The 14152-nt window shown below is 38.3% G+C and overlaps 1 protein-coding gene across 1 annotated transcript; it reads left to right on the top strand.

The window, feature by feature from the left end:
- The first annotated feature begins 2146 nt into the window (after positions 1 to 2146).
- On the top strand, positions 2147 to 13916 carry LOC127438633 (beta-1,3-galactosyltransferase 2-like). Its single transcript, XM_051694335.1, has 2 exons — positions 2147 to 2815; positions 10734 to 13916. Exon 2 carries the CDS (start codon positions 10979 to 10981, stop codon positions 12284 to 12286), a length of 1308 nt encoding a protein of 435 aa, XP_051550295.1. The 5' UTR covers positions 2147 to 2815; positions 10734 to 10978; the 3' UTR covers positions 12287 to 13916.
- The last annotated feature ends 236 nt before the right edge of the window (positions 13917 to 14152 follow it).

Below are 14152 nucleotides of genomic sequence, written 5' to 3'. Positions count from 1 at the left end.
TTATACAAATAATCACATGCATTATTTTGAAGTAAACAATAAAGCTGCTGGGTAACATTTTCAGCTCTGTTTATTTTCCAACAGGTATTCTTAGTGCTTGCAATCACAATTCACAGACCATGGATTCCTTATCATAAGCTTGTGCTGTGTCAAAAAGACCATTTCAGACCACCCTTCTGCTCTTTCCACCACCTCTACCCTTTCCTCCATCTCTATCCTTTCCTCATTTCTACCATCCATTGTGCAAATGGTGAGTTAAATCTGTTCTCTCATTCTGATGAAAAGAATTGGTATTCTCTTGTTAGATGCCAAACCTCAGCAAGCTGTACAATTTGTAAGAGCTTCTGTTTTTTTATTGGGGCTTAAATTACAAAATGTTATGTGATGTAACTGTCGGAGACAGTAAAATAAAACAAAGATCCGTTTCATTAAAAGCTGAAATTCTTGTAAAAAGGAATGGTGGCATAAGTAGTGCAGCATTATCTTTTTATTATTATTTCTTTAAACAAATAGGCTAAGTAGTGAGAGGACGGAGAGGACCTATTTAGACCCTCAAGACTGTGTGAAGTTTAAAATAAAATGTTATTATATAGGTCATATGTAGTATCCTTGAGAAAACATCTTGATAGTCTTGGCTCAAAAATTCATGATATTTTTAAAATATATAGTCTGAGCCCTACGCTATTCAACATCAATGAACCAGCGAGAGCTCTAGATCAGCCTCCAGCACCCGGTCTTACTCTACTGGACACTGAAGTCAAATGCCTCCTGTTCGCAGATAATCTAGTGCCCAGAAAAGAGGGTCTACAGCAGCATCTAGACCTACTGCACAATATCTGCCAAACATGGGCCCAAAAAGACAAAAATAATGATATTCTGATATAGACCCAGTCACCAAGAGCAACACCATAACTTCAAATTAGACAACATGAACTTCAAACACACTCATTGGAATAAACATCAGCACCACAGGAAACTTCAACAAGGCTGTGAACAACCTGAGAGACAAGGCACGAAGAGCTTTTTACACTATTAAGAAAAATACCAAAATTGTCAACCCAATCAGAATCTGGCTAAAAATAATTCAGTCAGTTATAGAACCCATTGCACTCTATAGATGTGAAGTCTGGGGCCCACTAACAAACCAAGAGTTCACCAAATAGGACAAACACCCAATAGAGACCCTGCAGGCAAAATTCTGCAAAAATATACTGCGAGTACAACGAAAAACATTTAATAATGCATGCAAAGCAGAGGACTGTACCCACTAATAATTAAAATAAAAAAGAGCCATTAAATTCCATGCCCACCTAAAACATAGTGATACACAAAGCACTAAGATACAAAAAGCTGACCTCAGAGAGAAACCCCCTTAGCCAGTTGGTCTTAGAGTTGACTTTACAATCTAAAACATGTACAGCTAAACCCCAGAACAAACCCCAGCTAGACCAAATCAAATGATTAATAAAACAAAAAGAAAAAATATCTAAAACATTGGACAGAAGCAACAGCTCAGTGAAGCAAACTGGATATAAACTGGCAGAATACCTGAGCACAGTAACCGAACCAAAACTAAGAAAAGTCCTTACTATGTACTGACTCAGTGAACATAACCTCGCCACAGAGAGGGGCAGACACAGACAGACCTGGTTACCAAAAGAAGACAGGCTGTGCCCCCACTGCACACAAAATGAACTGGAAATAGAACTGCACTTTTGAACAACATGCCCTAGTTATGCACAAATTAGGGGGAAAAATTTTCCCCATTTCACATCACAAAGGCTTTAATCGGATACATCACACGGACATAATTTCATACCTACATGGAGAAACCCCACATGCATAAAATGGAAAACATAGCATAACAAATCGCTTTTATTTACACTTTTTACTATTCCTTTATTTTATTGTATTTTTGCATCGTTTTCTTTACTGCATGCATATGTGTGTAAATGTGTATGTGTATTTAATGTTACTATGATTTGGGAATGTAAAGCTTTTCTTTTACCACGCCAATAAAGCTATTTGAATCTTGAGAGAGAGAGAGAGAGAGAGAGAGAGAGAGAGAGAGAGAGAGAGAGAGCGAGCTTTGGGAGGAGTGGGAGTGATACGAAATGGATCACGTGGGAATTGAAGGGGCAGTCAGTCAGTCAGAGGAGCGGCGTCAGATGGGGGGCATAATTTCAACAGCCGGTTAACCCTCCCACTAGCCCACCCCACATATCATTTCGCATAAGAGCTTTCGCGTCTTTATACTGCATTTCAGGTCGTGTTGCTTTAGACCAGCCTCAGAAGGGCCTGTTGTTACAGTTATTCGCGACTCTCTTCCTCCCCCTCCCGCTGTTTTTTCCGTTACTTCGCTGGACATACCACCGCGCGCCGTTGAATGTGATGAAACGGACCGTTGAGACCGCTGAAGTTCGTTGTTTTTCAAAATTCTCTTTTCCCGCCTCCTGCTGTTGTTTATATTTGCGGGGAAACACAGGCACAGAAACACAGTTGCTGGTGAGGTAGTGAAAGTAGGGGACCGAGTGACAGTACCACAGACATTTAACGCACCGGTTCAGACAAGGAAAACGGGTTATGTTCAGAGTGTCAGACTACAGTAGCTCCTGACAGAAGGAAGGAGGGGGTTTGCCCAAGGAATTCAAAATGGAAAAAGAAGAAACGGGCTTAAGTTCTCGTGAGTAACACGGAGGTGAAGTGAAGAAGTGGTTTGTGGTTGTTGTTTTCTTGGTAGTGCTGGAGGAAATGATGGCGCGCGGTGCGGGTCGACGGAAGGAGCGCGCCTCTATCCACTCTGCCATAGAGTGAGGTAGGTCTCATAATGTAGATATATTAGAATATAATGTTTGTTTGTTTTTTTCTTCTTCTTCTTCTTCTACTTCTTCTTCTTATTTCACGTCGCTGTCTGTCCTGTAAATGCAGAACTATTCATTATGAACTGCGTAGTGCATATTGAAGAAGAAAACAAGAACACATTCTGACTGATCTGTCAAGATTACTAGGTAGTTAATTTCTGTCAAGTTGTGTGTCAACACTGCATGTACTATGACTACATCTAAGACCTGAAGACAGTGCGTGAAGAATGTCTACCAGTGTCAGAAATTAACTTTTCCATTTAGAGGCAGTAATTGCCCCCTGGAATTTGATTTTCAGGTGCATCTTTTATGAAAATAATATACATGCCGTATATAAATATACCGTTATATATTGTATATGTACCGTATATAAATATACTGTAATATACTGTATATATACCGTATATAAATATACCGTTATATACTGTATACATACCGTATATAAATATACCGTTATATATTGTATATGTACCGTATATAAATATACCGTAATATACTGTATATATACCGTATATAAATATACCGTTATATACTGTATATATTCCGTATATAAATATGCAGTATATAAATACCCAATATAAATATACTGTGTGTCATCCTTTCATTTCAAATACTTAAATTCAATCAATTAATTTACATAGTTCTCCATCTGAATTAAATTGAGAATTTATTGCCTCTTATCCAATATATTCAATATATAAATTAAATCAACATCAACTATTTTATGTGATAATATGTAAAACGCAGATTATTAAGAACTACAGTACATCAGATGTACAAATAAAAAAATAAAGGAATTCATTACCGGGGGGCATTATCAGTGCATTACCCCATTTAAATTTTGGACTAATTTCTGTCACGTTTAATGGAACAGGCCCTTTTCACATATCCAGGTTTTGGAGCACGGAAGTAAACAATTGCTGGGTAAACTTCAATAGCAGTGAATGGGAGACTACGGCAAATGTAATTTTTCTAAACCGTTTGCTCCAACATAAAACATTTTTTTTTTTTAAAAATGGCACTATTACATTACAACTCTCCTAATGAAGAAAATAACAGAGAGCGATGGGTCACTCTCTCAGCAGCTGCATTAAGGCGGCCGCACACCGGACGAAAAGCACCACGTCACGGCTAGGACTGGTATCAAACACAGGGCACGCCGATGCGGTTCAGGTTGCAGACAGTACACACAAAAGTTACCAAGGTTTTTCCCTTGTTCAAGAATGAATTACACTGAAGTAAATAATCGATGTCCTTTGATAATGATTTGGGTCGAATTAAGAGGAAAACATGCGAGTTGCGCTCCGTGGCGTGGCAGAAATTTGAGCAGCCTCCGGAGTCGTACCTGGTGTGCGTACCTTCATTGAAAACCGTTGTTTCGAATTTTAGAACACGCCAGGTTGTCCGTCAGATGCATCCGGTGTGCAACCCCCTTTAGAAACCTCATCGCATCTGTGGTCTCCAGGGTAATATACTGTAAAACAAAGTATCTTCTTCTTTCGGCTGCTCCTGTTAGGGGTCGCCACAGCGGACCATCCGTGATCCACATATTTGACTTGGCACAGGTTTTATGCCGGATGCCTTTCCTGACGCAACCGCGAGTGGTTGGGGGACTCTCACTCATACCTACGGGGCAATTTAGAGTCTACAATTTACTTAACCTGCATGTTTTTTGGAAAACCAGAGCACCTGGAGGAAACCATCGTGAACACGGGGAGAACATGCAAACTCCACACAGAAAGGCCCAGTTGAGCCAGGACTCAAACCTAGGACTTTCTTGCTGTGTTATAAATTTACACTAAATTATTTAAAAATTGCAAATGTAAAACGTTTTCTAGATGTATGCTGCTAAATAAGGCGAAAACATGTTATCACAGTCTGTACAAAGGGTCAGTTTTTGCCCTAAGCCTCCCTCAATTTCTGATCCTGCTGTTTACACAAGGAGTCTTAACTTAAATTGTTAGAAATGTTTTGTCAGATAACTTAAAAATGTACTTTATGTGATAACTGGTTTTATTCAGGACAAAAACATTTTTTAATGACAAAATCAATCCTAATATACATTAGGTTACACCAACGAAAGTAATTATTTTTAAGGTCAGATCAGAATAGCTCTTTAAAACTGAAGTGTGTAATTTCTGAGCCACCGAATGGTATTGCAAAAATAAACATTGTTTTTAAATAGCCTTTCGAATACGTCCCCTTTCTTCACAGATATTCCTGTCCCAATTTTCTTGTGTCGGGCTGGACGGGTCTCTGAAAAAGAGACATTTTTATAGCACCACAGAGAGTGTTTACAGATATCGAGAAATATAACCTCTAAATGGCTTAATTACAGTTATCTCTGCATATGAACTTAGGATAGGAGAAGGTATTTTAACACCAAAAAGTTACACACTTCAGCTTTAAGGTAACAACAACAGCACAATTACTTTTTGCAGAGCACAACACAGATGTAAAATACATGGCCATATTCCACAATTCACCCACTAAACCCTTAGATATTTAAAGGGAGGGTGTTTTATTTATTAGTAGTTTAGCTGGGAGTAAGGCTGGGAGATATGGCTACAAAAATTATGTCTCGATATTTTTCAGCCTATTGACGATATTCAATATATATCTTGATAATTATGTATTTGCTCTGAAATGGCTCATTTATTTATTAATTTTTAAGCCAAGTACATTCAATTGTTTAAAGGCATTGAATACAAATCTATTTAGTAATTATAAAGGCATGTTTCCACACAGTTTTTCAGTAAACAAGCACAAAGGAGAATGGGAACTTATCATTGAAATGCACTTTTGTATTTATATTTCATATCCAGTTATTCAGAATATGCTTAATATAGCTTAATATAAAGCAATTTGTACCTTCATGTATTTTTACTAAAACATTTTTGGTGAATGAACAAGTACTTGAATACTTACTTGAACTTAGTTGAATAATGCATAATGCTAAATTATTACTGGGGACCCAGTCAAGTTTATTAATATAATCTAATACTGAATTATCATAATTATTTGGAGAATTAGAGGATTACATTTTGAACTTCACTAAAAGCACTAAAAACACGAGCCCAGTGTGGCACACAACAGTGCGTTACCTGTTCTTCTGAAGTGCACACAGACCATGTTTATCTGTCTTTAATCACAGTCTTTTGCAGTTTTACAATCAAAAATGTTACATTTTAAAAAACATGGCTATTGTTATTGTTATTTTGTTTAATTGTGCAGCCCCAAAGGATTAGTCTACTGAAGCACTCTTTATGAAACTTAATGGTCAAATAAGAAGCACATTAAAATCATTGCGATATTCACGATATGGCTAAATTGTATATCGTCAGCAAAATCATTGCGATTATATTGTGAGTGTTCTATATGTAATCCAGCCCTAGCTGGGAGGGGAATAAATTCTGCAGAAAAAGTGACTACTACCATTCGATGAATTTCTGGTAACATGGCCCAGATTTGGTTGTGCCGTGAGTGTTGAGGTATTGAAGCACCATAGCTGTCAAGTGAAATGGACTTTTGCAAGCTGACCACCACCCACAGATCACTACTCTGCTTAGAAGCACTTTTAAGCTGTGGTTATAGTGAAAAGGATCAGGTTGGACATAGCCCTCTCTGCTTTACACAAAGCTTTTATTGTATTTTCTTCCAGTTGCTCAGGTAATAAAAACCTGAGAAAAATTACAATAACAAGCAAGCTTAGTAGGCTAGATAGCTGGTATGAAAGACTTGATTCAAGTCTAATGTTGTACGAGAGGGGCATTTATACAATGTAAATACATAAAATATGTTGCAGTTCATTTAAAATGACTGTACTATTGTTCAGCAGGAATGCCTAATGTCAACAGATTGTGACAGAATGATGCTTGAAGCAACAAACCTATTTGCTCTCATGGGAGATGAAATGTCACATAAGCCATATGACATAAAAACAATCGAAACAACCTGCTAAACTATGCAAGGGCCAATATGGATGTTGGCATATTCCATTAAGTTTCATGTGCAGTTTTATTTCTCCATTATTTATGTGTGAGTGTTTAATTTGGCCACAATCTTCTGTTAAAACAGAAGTGTGGAGATGGTATTCATCTGGATCCAAGTTATAGATGACAGATGCTTTGAGAATAAAATGCTTTGTGCTTCATCTGCACAATATGTGATTCATTAAACTCACCTTTCAAAGCAGCATTTGAAAACTTCTGAATGAGGTTTATAAAGCACCCTGGCATTTGAGTAATGGATGCAATTATGTTTCGGGCATGGTCCAAATGTTGCCCAGCAAGGGTCACAGCACACAGAGTTTTAGAAAACATAAAAAAGTGTCAAAAACATGATTGGCAAAGAGATGGAATGTGAGCATGTAAATGCAGAACTGATGGTACAAACAATCAAATGAATCACTCCTCCACGGAGAATCACCAGCACATATGCAGATATATTGAATATGGAATGCATTCGTTGTGTACATTGCTTTTATTGCCTTCCATTTATTTACATTTTAAATAGGGATGCAACGATACCATCTTTTCTCTTCCGATTCCGATACCTGAACTATCAGTATCGGCCGATACTGTTCCCGATCCGATACCAGTGTTGTTTTTTTTTCTTAATGAGTTTAGAACATCTATAATTCACTGTGTGGAACTGATTGGGAGTAGTCTTTGTGTAAAGAAACAAAAACCTCTAACAATACATTATTTCATTATAAATTAGGGGGGAAAAAAAACAATTACATAAGAGTATGTGCAAAACTTTATTGTTAACTAGTCTGTTGGATGCAGCTGCAAAAATTCCAGTAATTCCAGTGAAAGTCTTCAGTAGAAAAGAAGCCAGTTCTCTTTAAAACACATTTTAACTTTTTTATGGACTTTTAAATGGTTTCAGATCTCCCTCTCTCTCTGTTATTTATTTATTTATTTCATTTTAGTTTTATTAGTATAGCAATCCACTTTTATTGTCATTTCTAGTAATATAATAATAATAATAATAATAATTTTACTATACATTAGTGATACATTTTAGTTGTAATTTTTTAAGACTTTTATTTTGAAAGTCCGGCGTTGAGCGCACCAGAAAGTCTGTGTTTGAGTGTTTGTTTGTAGGCTAATTCACAGTAGTGTAATACACTCCTCATTCAACATCTGTTAAAATGCTTGTCCGGTGCCGTTCTCAATGCATGTTATAGGCAGACCGAACTATTGATCATCTACATCTGAGATGGAGTTTGTGTGGAGCGACCACATATTGCACATCACGAGCCTCTGCGCATGTTTATGTGTGTGTGTGTCGACAGAGCGGCGCTCATTCAGTAAAGCGTGCTGCCAGAGACTACTTAGCTGTGCATGCTGACTGTATATTAAATGCAGCCTTTTGCAATTCACAAAGCTTTTGGATGACTGTAAGAGCCTGAATAAAATGCACAAGTTATATGGACTACTTTAATGGCGATTTGAAGGTTATTTATGTCATTCTTTTAGCTTGACAGTAACGTCAATGACCAAAATGCAGTATCGGATTTGGATCGGGCTCGTCGGACCGATACCCTATCTGAGTAAAAACGTCAGTATCGGACCCAATACCGATGCAGGTATCGGATCGGTGCCATTCCTAAAAATGTCATTGGTTTTGATTAGATTGGTCATGGTACTCTTGAGAGACCCTTCTTTTTTTCACTCGTTTAAAGGGGCCTGCTCAAATTAAGGCAATAGCACAAAAATATTTAACACTTAAATATGTTTAATAATGTTTATAGTTGGGCATTGATACAGATTTACAAATTCACAATGTCTTGATTCGATTCCGATTTAAATTAGATTCTGATTATTTTGGGGATATTTCAATATAATTCAGTCCGTTTTGCTTGTATATGAAAGCAATTTGGCGATTCTCAATACAAATTTAGATACAATTTCAAGCAATAAAACAAATAATAACTATAAAGCAATAAAAAAATTAAGAAAACTGCTTAATTTTTTAAACAGTAATATCAAGTATTGAAGTAAATAATCAAAAATTGAATGTCATAAAATAAAACTACTTAAATTACTGGTTTTCACTTGTGCATTAATGTTAATTACTAGAGTTGTCCAGTAAAGAACAGTGAGTCGTTTTCTCATTTCTTGTTATTGTTTTTTTTTTTGTTTTTTTAGTTAATATTAGTGACATACTAGACAGCTGTGGGTCTATTAAGCTGTATTGACACTTCAAGTCCAAAATTTTGAATCAAATCTGCTTTTTTTTTTTTTTTTTGTCCCACTGTTTACGTTCACTTTGCACATACATGACTGTGTTTACATTAATACCCCACCAAGATGGCCATTTTCATTTTGAAGTGTATTTTACCACTTAGGTGAATATTCGCATGACCTCAACTATGCAAGCTTTCTCAGAGCACATTCACTCAAAGTACGCACATACAGTATAAGCTGCTCACATTTAGATGATCGATTGACATTAAACAGTCAGTATTTTTAAGTAGCATAAAAAAAGGGAAAGCCATTGGGATCTGAGTATTGAGAGGCTCCTGCATTTTTTATTGTAGGGAAAAACAGATATATGCTGATCTCCATTATATTAACTTTGTTGGCAGGTGTTTCCAATTAGATGTCTAATGGTCTCATGTTGCTCTCCTAATAGCTGACCGGTGTGGCCACATCACACTCTCGATTTCTGTAACTTTAAGAAATGAACATTGCTGGTGTAGCTGAAAACTGAAAAGAAGGCCAATGACTTAAGAAATTCCTCTCATTTGTTATCAAATACATAAATATTTATTTACTTTCCTGGCCCTCCAAACAGTTATTTATGCTTGACAAAAACACAGCATTCTCCAGTGAGGCTCTCATTACAGGATATCAAATGGATGACAAAGGAAAACTTCATTGGCTCTGTTCTGAAGTGTGTTAACCTTTAAACCAAAGCCAGGCTTAGCCTCTTTCCATCTTATTGTAATTGCCCACGCTGGGTGAGCACATTTGGTTGAAAAGGTTATCATTCCCTGATCCAGCTGTTGCAACAAAACTAAGCACAATTCACTGAGACAAACATTTAGGAAGTAGGTGGAAGGAAAGCTCATTAGTACACTTTATGGTTTATGTCACACAAAATTTAGCAGGGCTCTAATTGAGCTAGAAACCTGAACCTGAGAAACACAACTTTTAAAGCCAAAACCTCTTCTTTAATAATCCCCTTCTATTTTTAGATCACAATTACTGGGAGTAGGTTTTGGAATCTAATAACCCCCAGTGTGTGGGAAAGTAGCGGTTGAGAGGAAATTGCTGGCAGAGAGGCCTTTCCCTCTGGTGCAGTGTTGATAAGTTTAAGGTGGAGGGTGAATAAGGGGTGAGGGCTGTTTTCACATGCTGCTTCTGGCTGCGGATCCTGCAACACTGCTTGCTGGAGCCTGAAAATTCATTTTGACGGATGCTTCCCCTCTCTGGCTGTTAGAGTGCATCTGGGCAGGGAGGTGGCTTAGAGGGCCTCTTAGGGAGCAGTGTTCTCACTGAATGCCATGTTGTGCAAACCTGCAATTTAAACTCTCACACAGGGCAGTAAAGGTTAGCTCATGATATGCAGACACCCCGTTAGCATTCTCCCCCACAGTGTTGCCATGTACGGCAAATGTAATTGACTGAAAAATTATCACGGTGGTGGTTTAGTAAGAAAGGTTTATGCTGCCATAAACCTTGTTTGGCATGAAAATAAATAAATTAGCAGGTATTGCCATTTGCCAGAATTAATATTAGCCTGGTGCCAAAGGTAGCAGAGAGTGTAGCTGATTAATCTAATTTAAGATCTTTTGTTACTCTGTGCTTATTCATGTCTACCCAGTATTATCCATAGTTTCTCTCTCCTATTCCTTAGATCACAGAGGCATCGGTTTGAGGAAGCAGGAACTGCCCCAAAGCATGACCGTCTGTCACTGGGGACGGTCAGAGAAACGCATTCCTGCAACTCTCATGAACGGTGTATCATCCCCCTCGTAGGTACACCTGGGGCCCGGAACACACCCATCTGCCAACTCGGATAACCCTCAGGCTGTTTGCAACACATGTTTGATGTGATTGGTTGTGATCGCCGTGCTTTGCTAAGCAGCCCCACTCTACATCATGCAGTGGCGTCGGCGACACTGCTGTCCCATCAAGATGACCTGGAATGTCAAGCGGACACTCTTCCGCACACATGTAGCAGGCCTTCTCTCGCTGGCCTCACTCTTCGCCCTTTTCCTCATCTACTGCCACCAGGATTTGCTGCAGGGCCGGAGTTGGCTGCGAGACAACCCCCTGGTTTACACTATGCGGGGTTTGCGCCCCCACAAGGAGCGTGCAAAGGGAAACCAAAGCTCATTACGAAGCCTCTGGAAAGACACTGCTTATGTGCTCCCCAAACCATCTGTTAACTTCAATTTTAGTTCTCACCAGGCTGAGATCACTGCCCGGGAGATTGTAGGATTGGAGATCTCTGTGAGCTACAACAACACAAGCAGTAACGCCAAGAGCTTGCATAGGGAAATGGGAGTGGGAGGGCGTCTGGCAGCCCAGCCTTATCAGTGGCTGCTCAATGAGCCCTATAAGTGTAACAATAGCAATCCCTTCCTGGTTTTGCTAATAGTCGCAGAGCCAAGTCAGGTGGAGGCCAGGAATGCCATCAGGCAGACCTGGGGGAATGAGAGCGTGGCCATGGGTTACGGGTTTGTGCGCCTCTTCCTGCTGGGCTTGAGACCTGATGTGTATCTGCAGAGGACCATTGAGGAGGAGAGCTTGCAGTACCATGACATCATCCAGCAGGACTTTATGGACACTTATTACAACCTTACCATCAAGACACTAATGGGCATGAGCTGGGTTGCACAGTATTGCTCTAACGCCTGTTATGTCATGAAGACAGACAGTGACATGTTTGTCAACACAGAATATCTCATCCAAAAGCTGCTAAAGCCAAACACAGCACCTCGACAAAATTACTTTACAGGCTACCTAATGAGAGGCTATGCTCCCAACCGCAACAAGGATAGTAAATGGTACATGCCGCCAGAGTTGTATTCCAGCGAGAGGTACCCTATCTTTTGCTCTGGGACAGGCTATGTGTTCTCGGGAGATATGGCAGAGAAAATATACAATGCCTCATTGAGTATCCGTCGCCTTCACCTCGAGGATGTATATGTGGGTATTTGCCTGGCAAAACTGCGGATCGACCCAGTGCCACCACCAAATGAGTTTCTCTTTAACCACTGGAGAGTGTCCTACTCCAGCTGTAAATACAGTCACCTGATCACATCTCACCAGTTCCAGCCCAATGAACTCATGAAATTTTGGCATCACTTGCAAAGTAACAAGCACAGTCCCTGCCTTAATATGGCAAAGGATAAGAGCAGCCAACGTCGGCATAGGAAATTGCAGTGGGAAGGGTTTCAGTGATTAGCCAAGGCTCAGGGGTGCAGTAGTGTTATCACAGCATGTGCACAATTCAGAAGTCTATGAGACAGAGAACAGCACAGAGTTTTGTTTTTTTGTATTGTCAATTAAAACTATTTTTTCAATTTGAGAGAGATGTTATGTATTGTAAACATGTAAATCTTTTGAAGGGAAGTGAAAGACATCAGTTTTGTGCAATATCTAGCATGCACAACTTAAAACATTGGTGATAACACCGTTTTCAGGTGCCAATTAAATTAAATATACACTGCAAAAAGTGATTTTGAAGACAAGCATTTTTGTCTTGTTTTCCAGTAAAATTATCGAAACATTCTTAAAATGGGATTTATTTACTTGACCAACTTCCTTAAGATTTGAAGTCTTGTTTTGAGAGAAATCTAACCGAATCTAGTAAGATAAATGCTTAAAACAAGAAAAAAAAAAAAAAAAAACTCTTTTGCCAGTGGGGTAAGAAAAATAAACTTAATTCAAAGGAAAAACAAGTTTATTTTTCTTACCCCACTGGCAGATAATTTTTTCTTGTTTAAGTCTAAAGTTCACTTAATTTTGTCAGATTTCTCTTAAAACAAGACATAACTTATGCCATTTTGCTTAACAAGTTTATAAATCACAATTTAGGAATGTTTTGATAATTTTACAAGAAAACTACAAAAATACTTGTCTTGAAAATCATTTTTTGCAGTTTATTAAGAGGTTGTTGAACTTCTTTTCAAGCTAAAGCTTGATTGGTAATACACTATATGGCCAAAAGTTTGTGGACACCATATGTGCTTGATGAACATTTGATTTCAAAACCTTAGGCATCAGTTTCCCCTTTGCTGTAATAACAGCTTCCACTCTTTTGGGAAGGCTTTCCACTATACTGTATGTAGTAACATGGCTGCAGGGATTTGCTATCAGTGAGGTCAGGAACTGATGTTGGTCGATGGGGCCTGACTTACATTTGCTGTTCCAGTTCACCCCAAAAGTGATCAGTGGGGTTCAGGTCTGGGCTTTGTGCAGGTCAGTCAATTTCTTCCATGCCAGACACTGTAAACCATTTCTTTATGGACCTCACTTTGTTCAAGGGGCATTGTCATGCTGGAACAGAAAATGGCTATCCCCAAACAGTTGCCACAAATGTGGAAGCACACAAAGCCCAAGCCATTACATAAAGAAACATTAAGATTTTTCTTTACTGGATTTAATGGAGTAACCAAATTCGTTAATTAGAAGGGGGTGTCCACAAACTTTTGGCCATATAGTGTATTAAAGGGCCAGTTATAATGAGATCCTCACTTTCTGTATGAAAATTGGGAATATAATTTGGTAGTGTATCTGTACTGTGACAAAAAAAAATTTTTTTCCATGTTTTTTTTTTTTTTTTTTTCTCAAAGGTGTCCACCTCTGGCATTGAGATAATGTTCATTTTTCTATCTACCTAAAACCTGCAAATGGTTTACAGTAACCAAGCCAAATTAAAAACAGTATGTATAATTAAACAATAATATATGACATTTTATTGCCTCATAGATGTCAGATATAATTAAAATATTTTACATTGACTAAATATACAGGTCTACCCTTCATGAGGGTGAAGGTAAAACTGTTTATTAAATGTATTTCATATGCAGAGTGTCTTTTGAAGTGTGGTCTCTTCAAGTGTCGAGTGTCACCTTATGTAAAGATGTGACATTATTCAAACCTTCTATGGCTCAGCAGGGGCTAAAACCAAAACTTACAAGTTGATTGTTTTGATCAGGTATTGCGTTTTACAATTTACATGTTTTAGATACTGTAACATTAAGAGTTGCTTGGTTTGAAAACATCTTGGTTGTTTGGTTCATGTGCATACACCCAAGAAATGAG

Source organism: Myxocyprinus asiaticus, chromosome 50, assembly GCF_019703515.2.
Source record: "Myxocyprinus asiaticus isolate MX2 ecotype Aquarium Trade chromosome 50, UBuf_Myxa_2, whole genome shotgun sequence".
NCBI classification, from domain to species: Eukaryota; Metazoa; Chordata; class Actinopteri; order Cypriniformes; family Catostomidae; genus Myxocyprinus; species Myxocyprinus asiaticus.
This window is presented reverse-complemented; position numbering and strand designations above follow the sequence as displayed.